Raw genomic sequence first — 19,844 nt, forward strand, 5'->3', positions numbered from 1 at the left:
GAAGACAGAGCGGCTGTGGGAGAAGAGTGGAGTCGAAAAAAATGTCAGAGAAGAAGTGAAAAATGAAAGGCAGAGACATCAGGATGAAGAGGAGGAGGAAGAAAGACAGGCCGGTGCTGGAGACTGAGAGGAACCATAACATGCTGACAGCCAGTCGAAAAACACAAGCGATGGGATGAGCAGAAAGGAAATGAGGAGAGAGAAAAAAAAGAGAGAGAGGAAGGCATGACTCAATGGAAATGAAGAGATAATCTGAAACAGTCACAGGAGGAGAAGAAAGGCCTGCACACTATAGGCACATAGAAACCTATACTTTAGCTCAGTGGGAAATCTCTGCTGATTGGGTACTTTGTTACATATTCAGCAAACGGGCAGAGAGGTAACTTGTTCAGCCTCACACTGATTTGGGCGTTATTAATCCCAGTGGGTGCATCCACCATCAATATTTCTAATACATCTATAAAACCATGCAGTCATTGCTGCCTTGAATTGTTTGTCCGCTCTGCACTGCAGTGCACATGAAGCCTTTTGCTGCAGTATGTGCACTGTCCTATTAACATCATTGACCACCACATTTTGACTTATCATGGCAGAAAAAGCAGAGCTGTAGCTATCAGCATTAATGAGGCTCTGTTCGGTTTAGTAGGTGTCCAACAAACTGTTTTAATATTTGCATGACCAGCTGATGTGGGATGTGGGATATGGGTTTCTTTCCGCTTGTTTCTAAACATTATGTTGAAATGCAAAAAAAAATACAAATCAATCATTCCAACTTTGAAAACAGGCAATGTCCCCTTTTGTTGTCAGTGGCCTCACAGTGTTTTCATGGGTTCCAGCTATTTGCATTCAAAGGCCATTTAGAGACGAGACGTTTCCGTCACCCTCTTCACAGGGAATCTAACCCTGGTGGAATTCATGCCTTGCTCTGCCTATAAAGCATCAGGCACTTCATCTGAATTACAGTCTGCGTGCCACAAGAGCAGCATGACCTCGCTTAATTCAATAAAAAAAGGGAAAAGCTCAGCCTAACTGAATGTGAAACCACCTCTGCAGTGGAAACACCAGAGACATTCAGCGTCTGTTATCACGAGATCCTATTGGGCCAGACAGGCGGGAATCTAGTTTACATCCTCACTTTAGAGTGCCTTAAATCAGCATTATGGCAAAGAGGACGACACTCAGATGAAGAGAAGAGGGAACTGAGCGTGGCTTTGTAAACACACACACACACACACACACACACACACACACATACACACACACACACAACCCAATCTCTCGGTTTGGATACAACTTCTTTATCCTGCACAAGCCATCACACATAAACAGAATTTTTGGAATCTTTGTCTCCTAGCTTGACCTCACAACGATGAATGACCCTTATTCAGAAATGAAAACACACATTCCTTTCTCCATCAAGCGCACACACACACACACACACACACACCCCTGACTGAGTCGAGAAGCACCAGCTGCACCCACCCCACCCTTACTCTTGGGACAGTTGCCTTGGAAACAGCAACCATGCCGACATAATTTGTGAGGGGGTGTGTGTGTGTGTCGAGAGGTGCCTCTTGGCCTTGCCCCCCCCCCCCCCCCCCCCCCCCCCCACACACACACACACACACCTCCCATGTCTTTCACACAAACAGATGAATGATTTGGCCCACGCCGCTCAGCAACACTTTGGCTACAACACAGACTTTGGAATAATGGAGTGTTTTTCTAAGACATCAAGGCTATTTAGTTAATGGGAGGGGCCACACACACACACACACACGCACACACAACACACATACTAATTCATTCATTCACCATCAATCACACACATTTCCAGATATTTCAGGATACAAAGAGCACAATCTGTGCCCCGCAGCCTGGCTTTCTATCAATTCCAACATTCAACAGGATATTACCACACATGCCTGCCAAGACTGAATTAAATCGTCGTACATTCATTACCAAACACGCTCAATGAAGGTTAACAATTCACGTCACAGTCTACACTATCCTCTGAATGAACGCTTTTATAAGTTCCAGTGAAAGTGAGAGTGAAATTTTCAGCAATCGTCCGTGTCGATTTTTTCTGAAGATTTCTTCGACCCAGCAGTAATCTGTTCTCCAGCTCTGCAGCCTTTTTAGAAATTCTGAATTAAAATAGATTTTTTTTTTTTTCTCAGCTTCCAAATGCCTTCAAATTGTATTGAAAGCTGGAAGAACAATCTGATGTTAAAATAGCCAGTTGTCAGGTGGCGCAGAGAGGAGAACTTAAGGCAAAGAATATTGAGAAAAATATCAGAAGCCACCTTATAGTGCCGGAAAAGGTGGCTTGAATTAACAATAAATGAATCTATGAAGCGGCTGGGTAATACATGTTTACTTCGTGCAATATTTCTTCAGAACAGATCGTTGTATCCTAACTATCCTGTAGCTTGTAATTGTATTGACTTTGTTTATTGACTTTCATGTTCCTGCCAGTGTACAGATGTCCCTCTTGAAAGCTATCTGTGAAGAGTTTTCATCGCAAAATGTTGAGTTTTAACTTTCATCATTGTCCTTAGCTGAACTTGAGACTGTTTATAAATGCTTTTTATGGTGATAGAAGTTTGGTGGATACTGGTTAGTATGGGGCTCATTTCTAGCTCTGCACGGGAAGACATGGTTAAAATGTTTAAAAAAAAAAAAACAGTGTGATCAGCAAGCACCAAGTAGCAAACACTTGTCTTTTGTCTAACGTTATCAAAAGTTCTACAGACTACAGCTACAAGTTCTTTACTTTAATCATAAGAGTAAATGCCACTTAATTGACCTTATTGAGTCAAAGAAGAACTCCATAGAGGAAAAGGATAAAAGATAAGAAACAGAAATATAAATAAGTTACTATAATAGTAAAAAAAGACTTTCCTTGTTCTATGAAAGCATCATTCTGTGCACACATGCACAAACTTGCAGCACACGCGCGCGCCTGCTGAGTGCAGCCATTCTTATCAGCACCAGGTTGACAGCGGGGTCAACGAGGGTCGTGACCTCTGATCCGAGCCAATTGGCCTCTGACTCCTGTCACTGGGAATCAAAGACGCAAAAGGTTGAGACGCAAAAGAACAGAAACGCTAAGACATAATCCTACACGCGGACACACACACACACTAAAATATGTGTGTGCCTGAATGGTTCCTTAATAATGGTGCAAGCTTCTGCCTCTCCGTATTTACCATTTATATGTGTGTGTGTGTGTGTGTGTGTGTGTCAGTGGTGGATATTTTTATCCATGGTGAACATTAGATTAAAGGCTGCTGGTCATGGGAGCTCTGATGGACGTCGATGTGATTAGAGCAAATGTGTGGCGTGTGATACAGCTAACAACATTCCTGCATTACACCACACAGACAGACACACACAGACACACACACACACGACAATGCATCTGTGTGCCCTCCTTCTCATGAACAAACACACCTGCGCACGAGCAAAAAGACTGCAAAAGACTTCATACAGCGTGCAGGTAAAGACTCCTGAATGAAAAGAATAAAGCGTCTGTGTTGTGCTGATCCAGCTGATATTTTTTGCTGTTGTTGTTTTTTTGCTAAACCAGTTAGTAAGTGTCATTTAGCCACAAGACAGTTGCAGTAAAAAAATGTCATATGTTTTCCTTTTAAAATGAGGCTCTGTTTGCATCCTAAAACTTTTAATTTACTATTTATTATATTAAAGCTGCTTTACGCAACTTCTTTTCACAGGGATACTTGTTAATAAGATGTATAAAAGGAAAAAGTTACAGCAAGCTCATCATTATCTCAGATTAAGCCCAGATGAGGCAAATCAAGACTGTTTCAAATCAATGATCGGCACATGATCTCATTCACAACATGAAGTCCAGTGAGAGTAAAGATTTCTGCGTGTCCCTCTCTGAACTCCACCTCAAAGTCTTCTTTCAGTGATGTCTTGAGACGAAAGCTTGCTTGGGCATTTTGAGCTTTAGTGTGACTGTCGAAGTGAGGCTGGCAGCCGAGGTGCAAGGATGTCACGGCGTCGTCAGAAACAACAGAGGAAAGCAGTGAGACAGAGCTCTGCTAAGTATCCATTAAAAGTAGGACGCGTCACTGCTTCCCATGCTGGCATCGCACCGCATCTGGGCTGAGACGACCACCTGCACACTGCTGGACAGGATGCTTGCTAACTTGGTGAGCACACAGGCAGTGCTGGATTATTCCACACTTTATGAGCAATAACAAGTTTTAGGAAGGAAACTTTCCCAACTGAGTGCAGGACTTGCAACACATTTCAAGTTTAATGAATAGTGCCGGAAGCCCTGCCGGAGTTTGCACTGGCACGGTGAAATATGACATAAGATACAAATAAAAGAAACGATGATGAAAAATTCAAGTCTGTCTTTCAATCGTTATCTCACTCATGGGAGTCCAACTTATTTATTTTCCTGGTGTTTTACAGCGAGTTCTCCTCCTTTTCAGATTCAGACACACCACTTTTTCGCTGCGTACACACACACACGAGCTGAACTTATCTTGAATCTATCCAATTATTCCCACATCGCCGACCCAGCGTCGTACATGTGAGCGTGTTAGTAAGCTACACATGTGTCATTTTGTTTCTGTGTCGGTCTTTGTCCGTCTGTTCATCTGCTTGCCAAACCCCAGGGAACTTTAGCTGTCTGGTGCAACGTTCCCAGGGGGAGGACTTTGTTGGCTGCGCCACCAGGGGGGGGGGGGGTGATGGTGGCGGGGGCGAGGAAACCGGGGGGCACATTTCCTGTGGAAATGGGGTTATCACTTCACCAATTACTGGTGCAATTACAGCGGGGGGCCTGCAGAAGCCTGGGAACAAAGCCTATAGGCACACAGATGGGCACTCATGTGGAGACATGCACAAGCATGTGCACACACACACAAAATCATTTCTAACACGTGTCCACATACATACAGCAGTTATAAAATTCTCTCTTACGCCAAGATCACACTACATTTATGTCCTACCAGTTGGTCACGGTGTCAGATCAGGTGTCTCATGGCTTGCAGTCTCTCGCAACTTTCATAATGTGCAAAGATGAGCAGGCAAGAGAGATGAATTTAAAGAACCAGTAATGTAAAAAGCAAAAACTCTGACATGCCTGTCTTTCCGTTGTGAGGTGTCATAGATGCAGAATCAGTTGTCTTCCACAATGACACACGACACTGGATTAAATGACAATAAGTCATGCCCAATGCTGAGGCCCCAAGTCTTCCTATCGGACCAGCATCAAGCTAACATCTTGTTATCTGTCAGAATCATCCGCTAATCCCTTTGGGTATCATGTTCTATATGTTGGGAAGCATTGTTCTATGGTTATGTATGCGTTACTACGGTAATGTAAATCAATTATTAATCATTCACATGCACACAAACTAATTATCTATTTGCTGCTTCTTCCTGTTCCACATGGACTCAAATCTTCTCAAATATTCAAACATATGTGCCCACACACACACACACACACACACACACACACACACACACACACACACAGAGAAACATTATAGCCAAACACAGACGCAGTGCGTCTGGACTGTGTCAACGACAGACCAGACCCGCGTGGACAGCTTGACCTTTGACCTCAGTGCGTATGATTATTCATCATCATCAGACTGCTTCGGCCTGGGTCGCCATTCTGCCGCATACACACTTCAGTCAAGAGTCGATTCACTTTGTTTGTTTTTTATCGTTTTCATCTTTATTTATCCAAGAAAAGGTTCACTGAGAACTCTCATTGTTTTCTCTGCTTCTCACTCACACAGCTACCACCGGTCTCGTGTGGGAGGCGCCCGATGCAGAACAACGCTGGTCGTTAAATGCTTTGCTCATGGCTAGACAGACAGACAGACATTTTCAATAACAAGTCACTTTTTCTCATGCTGGTATTCCGACGTGAACACAATATATATTCCTAATCCTAATGGAAAAGACGAAGAGAAGCGGTTGCAGATGATCCCAGTCAGCGTCTTGTCTCTTACCAGCAGACATGAAGGTAATCTTCCTCTGACCATCATCAAGTAGAGTGGAGTGTTTTTATCTATACACATAATGCTCCTTAGGTAATGTGAAAAATCACTGCAGTCTCTAAATTGTCTGTGGCTGCTATTTCTTGGCTCAACATCAAAGCATGTTAGACCTTCGGTATGCTTCGTGGACATTTGCAGGATGGGCAATAATAATAATATCTCTACATCTTTAAAATGGGCGCCCATAAAAAAAGACGTTGTCTTGTGAAGGTTATGGATACTGATGCTGTCGACAGTGATTTCAGATTTATATTATACAATCAGCTCGGAGGGTCAAATTTTTGACAATTCCTTACTTTAAAGCTCGGCCAGACGATAAAAAGCACTATCTGTCGCTGCACATCCTCTCTATTTTCTGATAAGTCCCGGTTCTATTTAAACAGGAAAAGGAAGTCTGACTTCAAACCTTTTGTGGGGCTTGTCTGATGTTTCCATCACTGGCAAAACAGCCAGAAACCACAAGAATTTGATTCACAAATCTTGTGGTTTCTCTTTTGTGTACGCAGCCATGGGAATGTTGGATCGCTCACACCAAGGGTTAAAGATCAGATGTTTTGTGACTGTGTGCATGTAGCACTAAACTGAGGCTCGACCGGAGTCTAGAAGTTGCCGTTTTCCTTTCAGTCATCTGATACTGAATCGATCAAAGTCATTGTAGAACAAGTGACAGCTTGAAATTTCCTTCGGGAATGAACCTCTGAGTATCCACTGCCTGTCCACCCCCCCCCCCCCCCCCCCCCCTCCTTCATATCCTGCATCTCCAGCCTTCTCTAATCTACAGCTAATGAGGTAAACTGCTGGTTAAAGTTGGTCTCAGCACCATTGATCCCCTCTACCTCTGGCTTCAAGCTGGCCATCAAGTCAACTGTGTCATTGTGGATTAAATGTCAGCTAAAGTGAAAGGAATGCAGCGAGAAATACACGTTTGCACAAAGCTGAGAAGAGAAACAACCCAAGACGTCCAGATCAGGGTGACTCAAACTTTCTCCAGCTAATATAACTTCAATTATATATTTATTTTTGCCTTAGCTCATAAAAAAAAGTACACAGCAAATGAGTTATAGGAGTAAAAACAGTTCTCGTGTGTCGTGACTGTTATATAGGAAAGAAATGCTGACGCACAGTAAGAGCCCCAGAGGAGAGGTGAGAAACTCAGCTCCAGATTATTGACAACGGGGCAGATTGGAGCAAATTAATACTTAAGGGAAATAGAAGAAATGTGAAGCTTGTGGTTTTATTGCTTAATTACAGGGTTCAGACTAAAGATAGCCTCTGATATTAACACCAGAAACCTCTCAAGGGGACATTCACAGTCCACTGTTGTCAGGGACTGTTGTTGCCAAAACAAGAGTGTAATTAGACTCCTTTCACCGTCTCTGTCCAGAGAAACCCCTCAAGCTCCAAGTCCCTTAATCAGGGTTTTTCATGTCTTGATAAGGGCCTACAGTTTGGTTGCAAGAAGATTTTATCCGGCCCTCCAGATATTCTGGGAAATTAATTTCAAACAGCAAAGGAGGCTAAAGTATTTTCAAGAACCTTGATTACAGCTATACTTCATATTTTAGCCAGATTAGTATTCAAACAACCTGCTGAATAAAGTCTTCAAGAGAAAACGTCTGCCTGTGTGTTTTCTAAAGTGTGGGATGAGCGAGCAGCAACCGTTTGACTTCAGGAGTGACAAGCAATGCTGGCGCCACCATTGGGGACTTCCTCCATTAAAATTAATAATAGAGAATAGAGCCTGATTATGTGCCAGATAACCGTCCCAGTGAAATCCACATCTCAGCAACATCCCCAGCCCTGAGCCTGGAAAGCACTGGCCTAGATAGAAACAGATCTGAAAGAATAAATGAATAATGAAATATCTCTTGATTTTTAATACCTCTCTGAAGGCGTGATGAGGCTTTATTAGTGCATAGTGTGAAGAGAAAGGTACGGTTGGGGAAAGTGGATGAAGATGTACAACATACACCGAGAACCAGGTCTCCCCTCTCAACTTGCAACCTCAACACTACAAAGGGAGGTTTGTATTTTCCTGGGAAAAGAAAACCAGGCCAGAGGCATTTGTCTTTCTTGTTTCTCTCAGTTGGATCTTCAAAAATACACGACGATATATTTCAAGGTTGAGGAGTTTTGTTGAAAAGTTTAGCCAGCAAGCCAGGAGAGTACTAACGTCTTTAACGTCAAAGGAATTCAAACACCGAGCCGAAGAGTGAGCGGGAAAAGAAGGAAAGACTTTCATCAGACAATTTACAAGCAATGAAACATTAAGATCAGGTTGGTATTTTTGGATGTAGGCTTTTAGAATTTCATTGAAACACCTGAAATGTTGTGTCTAAATACAACAAGCAAATAAATATTCAATCCCCTTCACAGTGAAGGCGATTAAAGTCACAACCACATTCATTTGAATCTGGTTCAGATGGGGTCCAATGGTGGCCAAATCAGCTGCTTGTTTGTCTCACAGACAACACAGATACACAACGTCCTTCTACAACAGACAACTCATCTGGGTTTGGTATGAAAGCAGCTATTTATGGCTCCCCTAAACAGTTTTGTTGCTTGGGGATGACTAGGCAACACCTGGCTTTATCCTTCATAATGTCACAACATACAGATAGAAAGTATTTATATTCAAACTGTATTTGTGCAACACATTTGTTTCTCCGAGGACATCTAAATAGAACATTTACAAACATGCACATGAGCAAACATGCATCTGGACACTGATGAACTAATCTTACGTTTGGTAAAAACAAGCAATTTGCATGCTAATAGCATGAAATTGAAAAGGCTTCATTTGCATTTACATTAATAGTTGGGCATTTCTCCAGAAAGACACTGGGGGGGAAACAGCGGGATAAGTTGAAGCCTGAATCACAACCATCACAAGTAATCAGCGGTGCGGAGGTCAAAAGTCAAAGCCAATGTCTCTCACTCACAGTAAAGAAACTCATATGATTCAATTTGAATATTCTCCAGTGACTGATTAACGTTGAATGTCTTTGGCAAGCCAGTTCACTAAGTGAATGCCGAATGAATAAAACATGACTTTCTCCATGTGGGGAAAATAGGCTCACATTGACTTAATAAAGCATCCAGACCTCCTCTGAGGCAGTTAGAGCGGCTTTACTCTGTGATTGTGACAATGAATCTTTATATTCCCATGTGACAGTTATGAGTTTGAAAGTAGCTGAAGGCTGAACTGTGACAGCAGTTTAAGTGTCCGTGTGCACGTGTCTCTGTATGCAAGTAAGTATAAGACCTCCCCATCAATGTGTTCGTGTGCATGTTTACCTAATTGCATTTCTGTGTCCGTGTGTAGACAAAATTATATCTATTATTTGTTCTTGCTTTAATGTGATTGTGTTTGTTCAGGTACAGTACTGCGTGTGTGTGTGTGTGTGTGTGTGTGTGTGTGTGTGTGTGTGTGTGTGTGTGTGTGTGTGTGTGTGTGTCTGTGTGTGGTACAGAGATGGTATCTCTAACTACCATCCATCATGAAGAAAATCCCACTACCATCAACTTAATGACTGGGATAATGGTTTTAGTCCAATCAAGTGTGTGTGTGTGTGTGTGTGTGTGTGTGTGTGTGTGTGTTAGCCCACTCTTGCATATGGACAACATGAGGTTCGAGTGAATAACTGGGATAATTTAGTCATTAAGACAGAGATGGAGGCTTAGGAGGTAATCAGGCATTTAAGTATTTAAAGCTGCTTTTTTTCAAAAGCATGAAGTTGGCTGGTCAGTCAGTGTGATTACACTTCACCAATCAGAAGAAATCTCTCAGACAGTGAAAGGACCCCTCTCTCTCTCTCTCTCTCTCTCTCTCTCTCTCTCTCTCTCTCTCTCTCTCTCTCTCTCTCTCTCTCTCTCTCTCTCTCTCTCTCTCTCTCTCTCTCTCTGTGTGTGTGTCAGACTAACAGCTCTGAATGTCTGGTTCTGAGATCAGTAGCATTTTCTTTGTAACCCTGTCCAGCCTTAAACTCACAATAGCTAAAAGGAAAAACCCTTTGACGTGTCAGAACCATGAATGAACTGTAGTTAATATGAAATGTGATGAAATGAATGATGTTAACAGTGAACAGATTAACCGTTAATCGACAATAAGAATCACCCTGACAGAGTAAGCCAGGCAGACACAGTGACAAACCCTGTAGTTAGACTAATTGATGGTGGAGACTTACTGGGAATGTGGCTGCATGTGTCCCCAAAAAAAACAATGCACGCAACATCGTGACTGCTAACTCTCCCGGACGGGTGAACCGCTTACTGTGGATTGTGGGTTTGCGCCCCATCTGGGATGATTGACAGCAGCGTGCTGGGCCCTTAACCCAGAGGGTCAATGGATCAAAACCCATCCTCTGCTATCTATGCTTTAGGGAGGTTCAAAAGACTTTAACCTCCGATTTACTGATAACGCCGCAGGAAACAAAGGGGTCCTTGTAGCACAGAGGAGCACAGAGGGAGAAATCCTTCTGAGACGTGACTAGAAGCAGGTCATTCATTTTGTAAGCGAGAGAAAAAGAAATACTGCATTTCAAGGACGAATCTTCGGTACAACGTCGGTAATGTCTGAGTCTATGGATGTCGGGGTCGACCCCAAAGGACTAGAGATCTGCAGTGGAGTTTCATTTGTAAAAGTGAATCTGTTTGGATCATCATCAGCAACACTGACATACACGACGCAACACCCCGAGGCGACCAGCTGTTGTACCATCTTGATACAAATCTGAAAGGTCACGACTGTAATCATAAAACCATCCTCTTCTAACAGTGTTTTACTGTCTGTTTCTGGCCCCAAGTCTTGAACTCCCCTTCCATTGTGTAGTAATGGGATGTAAAGAGGGCCATTTTGCTCTCCAAATGGACAATAGATTCCGACACATCATTGCATGTCAAGCTTGATATGCAGATCAAGCCACACTTTCGATGTTAGTAAACAGTCAGTGCTGCATACAAAGACCTCTGAGCACTAAAGCATTGTTGCTTCACTACATCACCGCTCTGCTTTGCTCCGTCATGTGTTTTCCCTGCTGTCTATGTTCATGTCTGGGTTAAGAGTGGTGCTACAGAAAAGTAGAAGTAACCCGAAGGTTCCCTTTTCTGTGCGTTGCATCCACAGACATGAGCACAATCTATAAAAAACACAAAGCAAATATAGTCTGCTTGCTGACATCTTACAAAGAGAGTCTATGGTATGTACAGAGTTTTGTATTTTTGAGTAAATGCAGTTCGTACTAGTCTAACATTTCAAGGTTGCACAAATAGTTTACCGCTGCTGCCAGGTGAAGCCTGTTTTACTGAGTTGAAGAGGTTTCTCAGCCAGTAGAGGAAATTAAAATGTGAAAATCAGCTAAATTGTTAGGTTTTTGGTCAAATGATTTTGAGTGCACTGCAGAGTTTTCCTCCAACGTCATGCCTTACACAAGGGTCACACTCCTTTACAGAATGTTTGCTGGAGAGGGAAAAAGCACTATTACAGTTTTTTTGCCAGATTAACACCATTGTTTGCTAAATAACCGGTAATTTCTTATATTCTATATTTCATATAATTTGTCTTACTTTGTATATTTCACGTGTATTATCAGGTTTATTGTTTCATTTCTTTCATCATCTTCTGTATCCGTTCTCTCCTTGTATTACGGTTTCTTACTTTACTCCATGATAAATTTGCTTTTGTAAAAGATTTTACAGTGGTTGTCTGCTATGACTTCAACAGATGAAGGAAAATCCAAATGTTCAGTATCTCTAAACTGCCAAACAACATCAGTCGTCAAAGTGTTTAAGTGAGGCTCAAATCCAATTACAGCGATTCCCTGACAAAAAGAAATCTCCTCCCTCTGTCTGAGAAACCCTCCGTGGTGATGGGAAGGGAAATGACCACAGCATGGAGCTCCCACAGAGAGAGAGAAAGAGCACACACACTCAACACACACACACACACACACACACACACACACACACACACACACACACACACACACACAGGCATAATGGTGAAAGTCCCACTCCCTACACACATCACATATTTCTTTTTGTTCTCCTCCCAAAGATGAACATACTGGCCGCTGTAGCTATAAAAACACACACAGTCCAAACAACAACCGCCTCTTGTTCAAAGTCATGAGCAGAAACACAACAGACCCACCAAGACTGAGGTGGACAGAGATCCTGCAACTAAAACAGCTCTATTTAGGCACACACACACACACACACACACACACACACACACACACACACACACACACACACACACACACACACACAAACACACATGCACTCAAGCTCATAACCTCAAAGTGACTACGACGAGTGATAACGACACACGTGCATCAACACACACACACACACACATACTCAAGGACATACAGACACATAGTTCATGCATGCTCACAAAGACACACACACACACACACACACACACACACACACACACACACAAAGCAGCTACTTCAGCAGCTCTTCACATTTCCACATTCAGCTTTCATTAGAGCTAAATTCCCACCTGGGAGAATCTAACAAGGTTTCCCTTTCCCCCCCCCTCTCTGTACTTTCTAGGTCACGATTGGTCGACTTCAGCCTTATCACATCTACTTCACAGACCCTTTGTGTTTTGGCTTACGTAAGAATGTGTAATCAGTTGGTTTCTAATGGCATGGTGTCTCTAGTAAACATGAGTTTATCTGACCGTAACTAAAGGCGATTCCCTGTGAATATGGCCGAGAGGGAAAAAGATCAGACCACAAATCTCGTTTCAATGAGAATATGCAGATTTATGCTTTTTCATTACTTTTGACCGTCACATTCGTTACACCCAAACAACAAAACACCCAACATGGCTCAACATGTTAAGCCCTATCTTGTTTGGAGGAGGACACTGATGCATCAAATGGATCCTTCTATTCTCCAGTGATTCAAACCCCACCGCTGCCTCCACAAGGTTAACAAACGCCAACAACTATTAGAAGATTGGCCAGATCCAGACCCACTGCACTCAGAGAGGACCAGTCGACTCCAATTCAACCGCGCACAAACCGACGAACAGGAGAGACTGCGCTCCTGTTCAACACTGGCGCGTTGACGCAGCATTACAACATTGTTAATGCAACGTGCTGCACAGCGGCAACTAACAAGTGCATGAAGAAGAAGACTGAGAAACGGAGAAAAGGGAGATCAGAACACCAACACACAATTGAGTTCTCCACCACAGTATTTGATAAATAGCTGATATTACACATTTAGTAATAATAAATGATGGCCTTCCTTTCCCATTTTTATAGAGGTCCTGTTGTGTCTTTTCCAGAAACCTTTGCATGGATTTCACTGTGGTGGACGGATCGGCCTGGGGCCAAGAAATAATTAATTTGGTGGGGATCTGGGACTCAAGCCATCAGATAATTATGTCTTTGTTAGCCATAACTGAGACTAACAGACATGGACACTTGATTTCAAATCCTGGGGGGGGGTTCGTCCTGTCACGAATAACAGAGATGATGAGTCTTTGGGTGTGAAGCTTAATTGTTGAATTAAAAAGAAATGTGTAAATTTGGGAGAGAAAACGCGGGTGGATGGTAAAACTATAATCCAAACTGTCCTTTGCAAACATCTACTATGGATTAAACAGACTCCACCGTTCAACTTTGACCCACTCTACTTCCTGTAACAGTGTTCCAGTGTATTCAGAGGATATGAGCAACTTTTCACTTCAGCTTTACTTACAAATAAAGTGGCTAAAGATAGTCTGGCTACAGTATTAACTTTACAACCGTCTGACTTTGTTGTAGCGATGTCAAACATATGAAAATCATGCTGAATATGTCATTTAGGAAACTTTCTAACATCACATCAGTGTGATGGAGATGCAAAATAAGCACTTCAATTCTGCCACTTTTGAACAGAACTCATGGTGAGAGGAGAAATGGAGGTTGGGGGGGGGGCTAAAAACAAGGCTGAGGAAGATGAGGTGATTACAGAGATGGAGGAAGTGAGACAGTGGGGGGGAAAGGAACAAAACGGGGAGAGGGACGAGGTATAATGTGTGCTCCACATATCGCATAACAGTGCATGGGCAGTGACAGAACAGGAATGAAAGAAAAGTGAGCTGCGTGATTCCCGTCACCTGCATGAGTGTGTGTCTGTGTGTCTGTGTGTGTTTGTGTGTGTGTGTGGAGAATGACAGCGCAGCAGATGTATTAAGACAGTCAGAGCAAAGAAAGACCGCTCAAAACAGAAAGCCTCTTACCGGAGTGTGTGAACTGCAGTCTTGGTTGAGATGCTCTCCATGCCCCCGTTAAGGTAGCCCCAAGGTGGGCGAGCAGGACCGCCGTCACCGGCCAATACATCCTCCTCACACACAGTCCGAGCCCAATGGTACAAAACGCAGCCAACTACAGTAACAGGTGCCCGACGCAGTGTTGGTCAAAATCTCAGTGTTGCATTCAGGATGAAGTGCTGAATCCCAACACACACTCTCACACACACACACACACACACTCTTAGTCCAAAGTGCTGCACCGGTAAGAAGCAAAAGTCCAAGTTGCAAAGATACTGAATCCAAACAGTCTTGTGTCTTGAGTCAGGCTTCAATAAGTCCAAATCCGGAAAGAAATTCACTTCTCCTAACACCAGCACTCACACACTTCACCATCTGTGTGTTTGTGTGTTTGTATTGTGTGTGTGTGTGTGTGTGTGTGTGTGTGTGCTTCAGAGATGGATGGGAAAATGTATTCCAAGAAAAAAGTAAGTCGTCTCTCCGCTGCCTCCTCGCTGACAGCTCTCTTCTGTTCTGTCTCTCGTCCCAGCTCCTCTCTGCATGTGACTGCGCTCTCTCTCTCTCTCTCTCTCTCTCTCTCTATCTCTCGCTCTCTCGCTCTCTCTCTCTTACTCTCTCTCTCTCTGGGAGGCGGAGGGAGCAAGATCCCAGATCATTGTGGCCACCCTGCACACACACACACACACACACACACACACACACACGGATGCAGGCACGCACGCCTATTCATTCCTCCGGGAAAACCTAGTTAAAGTGGAAATGAGAGACAAATCAGCTTTCATCTTTATTCCCATTTTTCTTTCTCTCACTTTCTCAGTCCCTCACTTCCTCTCTTTCACTCCTTTTCCCTTTGCCCTTACTCTCTCACGTACTCTTTTCCTGTCCCCTACATTCTTTCGTTACAATGTATAACACGGATAACACCAGTGATCTCCGAGCTTTACAGAAGACACACAAACAATGAAATAAACAAAGTGAATTTCAGCAATGTCTGATTTGGTAGGAAGAATAACAATGAGAGAAAAGTAAACAAACACATGTAAAACAGCCAGGGAGATTTATAATTAGGGCTCAAGCCATGAACTGCATTACAAGTAACGAGTGAGATCATAAAAATCAATTCCAAAACAAATCTTCTTCTTCACTTTTTCAGTGCCTCAGCCTCTTTCCTCTTTCTCGTTATTTCCTCGGCTTCCACTCTCAACCCAAATGCAATCATTAGAGCGTGTGTCGTGGTTCTTGCTGTGTTATTTTCATTAGACAGCTGCTCGCTGGGGTACGGCAGCGCAGGCTGAATTTTTCACCAGCTTCAGGTTCAATACCAGGCTAACTGAGACAATTTATTCATTCTCTGGGATAAATAATGAATTTAGGTTGCGGCAAACTAACAAGTATACACTCTCTCCAAGGATTTCTGATTCCTAAATGATTCACGCTCCAGACTTGTTTGCTATTGTACATCGTATAATGAGGAGAGATTTTTTTTCTTCTTTTTTCAAGTTTCACCCGGCAGTTTAATTATATGATTAGAAGTTCTGTAACCTGGTGTTTACACAACCTCACACAGCTTTTAATTGGATGAGGGCAAATCTGATCAAACCGCTTGTTCATGAAGTTATCTCATTATTTAACAGAAGAAGAAGAAGTTGCCTCTTGTTCTACAGACTGACTCCAGTGATGGCACCGTGCCCTGCTGGAGGGACCTTGAGCCAGATGCTAACGGAGATTAACAGTAAATGTTTCTGTCGCTCATATAATTGGACAAAGTGATGTTCTGCAGCTCAACACAACTCCATCATGGGCAAAATGAACAACACATCCATATTTATGATCATCATCATTAGTAACATTGGTTTTTACTGCTGACCTCTCATGGATGGGGTGTTTGTATTGTGGCCATCATCCTGATCTCAGGATCGCCTGTCAATCAAACGGTGCAGATAGCACTGTGACATTGTTCACTTTCATTTTCAGTTGATGGCATCCCTGTATGTGACAAGAAGACGAACAGGGAACATCAAATTGTGTTTATTCAGTTGGTGATAAGGCAGTTAGAAAAATGGACATTTAAGCTATTCTGATGCAGATTACAGTGTGCTGCCCTTTCCCGTCAAAGATCCACAAAATACAGTGTGAGAGACTTAGAAATGTTCAAATTCTTTAATGTTCAAGTTTGCCTTTCTGTTGAAATTCCACAAATTTCAAAAACTGGATTCATAAAGTCCAAAGGTTAAAAGTGTAAAAGTTAAGTTTGACATTTCGCAATAATACTACTGCAAGCGCAAAACAGGAAACTGTGGACGCACCAGTCATCCCTTTAACACGGGAGTCAATGAGTCACGATCCACTGACTCTTGTTTTATATTCTCATGGTTTCTAGCAACAAGAGACTTCAGTAGTGGTTCTCAGAAAGCTCGCCTTAAGGCCTGTCAGCCATCGAGAGCCAAACAGAAAGAGCACTAGATGCAGATCATTCTCTGTGGCGGTTGGATCTATGGGCAACAAAACAAAAGGGGGCTGCTGTTGCTGAAGTCGCCATGTGCATCACATCTGAGGAGAACAGATTGAAAAGACTCGTAATCGTCACTTTCACCTTTCTCGCTTTAAGCTCCCCGCCATGACACTGACTCACAAGGACCTCCTAAACTCTCGGGTCATGGAGACGGGACAATTACAAGCTCTTCACCAATCTCACCTGATCAGTCAGCTTGTTAATTACAACGAGCGGCCTCCCAGCTAGGGTGACCAAAAAGCTTCTGATTTCTCTCTGACAAGGTACGTCAATTAGTGAATTAGCGAATGAGCTCTGGCCCTGGCCTCAGATCTCACCGCTGCCATTCTCCACAAACCACACTCACACACACACACACACACACACACACACACACATTAACTCATGCGCATTCCCTGTGTTTCGTGGGTTGAGTGAGAATGCATCATTTTAATGAGATCTCATTGTCATATTGTTGTTCTGTATGCTTACTTTCATGAGGTCTGGGCCCCCTTTTCAGGCTGATATGAACCCTAATGTCATTAATTCACAGTGTATGTGATAGTCGCAGTTGGTGTAAGTAGTAAGAAGACAAAAAAAAGGATCAACTCAGCTGTTTTTAGAAACATACTGTAAGTGAGGGTGCTTTATGATGGTTTTATATTACAGGGGCCCATTACAGTGGGGTTCATAGGTGATTTTACCTTGAAACCCCCCCTTAAAATGTCAAATAAATATATTAAAATGGGTATTTTTGTATTATTAGAGATGAGAGTGAAAGCAACTTGTTGTCTTCTTTACGGATAGCAATGAAGAAACAGGTGAAGTGATGTTAAAGTTAGTATTATTTGTTCTAAACCCGTTTTATCTTGTTTAATAAAAAGCCCGTCTAACTGACACAACAGTTACAGCACACATATAACACTTTCTTTAAAAGAAAGTATAAAATAGTCATTCTTGGGGTTATGTGGTAAGCCTCCGCGAGGCTAATACTGTAACTGTAAGCTAGTAACGTTACAGGTGTGTCTAAGTGTCCTTTGTATTTAAGATATTTTTGAATGTTATCGTAAAACAAACAAATGCACAATGAGATAAAATAAGATTGCCAAGTTTAAATCTAGCATAAAAAGTTTAAAACCTTACCCAAATATGTCTATGGACCGTGGTCTCTGACTGAATAAACGGTACGGTAATAACTCACCTCACACAGGTGGGACTGTGCTGCCATCTTACGGGATAATTGGGATCTCGCGTTTCGGAGACACTGAATTCCCGCGAGACTCTCGGGGAGAGTGAACCTCTAACGAGACTTGGGTTGTCATTTTTTTGCTTATTTCTGCACGCCCAACGTGAACCAAACATGTACCAACAACGAACCTGTCAAACTAAAACTGTTGCAGCGTCCCAGAGGAGGAGAAGCAACTATTATATCTGCACAAGAGATGTAATGACAGCGTTATCTCACTAGAGGCCAGTGTGTGACTGGGTAAATTCAGTATACTGTGAGAGAGGACACATGTGCGTTGAATATGGTTCAGACTATGTTGAAGACATTTTAAAATGAGCTTACAGAAAATAAATAGCACTTGAACGTGTACATGCCTTTCGGTTGTCTTGAGATCCTGCAGGCATTATTTTTTACAATTTTTCTGGAGAAAAAAAAACGGGGAGGGAAATAAATGTTTAATGTTTTTAAGGCTACATCTAAATGCTGATGTTCAGCCTAATACATTCTTCACACTGCCCTCTTTTGGCTTCCTACCTGCTGTGAATCACACAGACCAAAACTAAAGTTTTAAGAGAGATGGTGGTGAGAAAGACATTTAGAGGGTAGATTCTATATAATGATATTCTTGGCCAAATTTGTTAAATTACATTTTAAATTCCAGCACACCAGCACAAAGACGATTTTCCTTTTTTTTCGTATTACAATTATACTATAGATAAGTGGGCTTCACTTTGTTATTATTTAGGTAGTCTTCCCATAGTTTTAGTAGTAGTCAAGTATAATGTATGCCTTTGCTGTGACATTTGATTACAGTGTTTCTTTTCATTAAGGGCTACATATTTATAATATTGGCCAATTAGGTTTAATCCCAGAGAGTCGTTTGTATTTAAATTCTTTAACAGACGTGAGTGTGTTTCTGAGAGGGTGGAGTGTTTCGTAGGGAGTGGTGGGTCAGCTGATCGTCCTGCGCGCTCCCGTCGTGATGTGTTGGAACCTTTTGTGTGGGGGCGCGGCTGTCAGGAGCGCGCATGAAGATGAACATTAGACAGTAGTGAACCTACTATCGAATATAAACAGCACTGTGGCTGAGTAGTCTCAGTAGGGTGAGAAATTAAATAAGAGGGGATTTTTGTGGGCAACTCATGTTTTTTTTTTGGGGGGGGGGGGGGGATTAATATGTGTCATGGAGAGTATAAACTCTTGTCCCACCAGAGGAACCGTGACAGATGGGTCACTGGGCGTTGTGTTTCGGTGCGGACAGCCTAAAAATAAACTTTTGGAAACAACAGTTAGGTGGGTGTATGCGTGACTCACTATCATGGGGCAATCCTTTTCATAGCCTTGCTCCAAAGTCATAACAAAATAATACACCTCAGACAGCAGGGCCAGTCCCATCAGTCCAAAGTCATCACCAAAGATCGTCTATTTGAGGGATGATTAGAAAAGTAGAAGAAAGAAGCCTCACTCTCACTCTCAATGCAGCAGCAGCAAACATACACCAACAGATCTGTGGACTCTAATACTTCCTGATTGAGGGGGCATCCCAAACTAGTGTTCACTGGACACTAGTGGGACCAAAAACAGACTTCCCACAGACCGTCATGTTGATGAACAGTTAACATCCACTACATGTAAATGCACTGTTTGAACATGGACATATCATCATATATTGTCAATCAATTATATGTATATATATATATGTTTCTGTGTATATTGAGAGCAACAAATAAACACGAGTTAAACGTGTTCACATAGCCATTAAAGCTGATTCTGACTCTGATATAGCAGCATTTGTAG

The 19,844-nt window shown here is 42.5% G+C and overlaps 1 protein-coding gene across 1 annotated transcript in view; it reads right to left on the bottom strand.

The window, feature by feature from the left end:
- Nucleotides 1–14,409, bottom strand: part of sema3h (sema domain, immunoglobulin domain (Ig), short basic domain, secreted, (semaphorin) 3H) — a gene marked incomplete at its 3' end in the record, with an annotated part of 127,048 nt that extends 112,639 nt beyond the window's left edge. Inside the window, exon 1 of the mRNA XM_079174071.1 lies at nucleotides 14,299–14,409. Within this exon, the coding sequence (XP_079030197.1) occupies nucleotides 14,299–14,398 (100 nt within the window). The 5' untranslated portion in view covers nucleotides 14,399–14,409. The remainder of the gene's footprint in view (nucleotides 1–14,298) is intronic.
- Nucleotides 14,410–19,844: the final 5,435 nt, after the last annotated feature.

This window comes from Pholis gunnellus (genome assembly GCF_910591455.1).
Source record: "Pholis gunnellus genome assembly, chromosome: 2".
NCBI classification, from domain to species: Eukaryota; Metazoa; Chordata; class Actinopteri; order Perciformes; family Pholidae; genus Pholis; species Pholis gunnellus.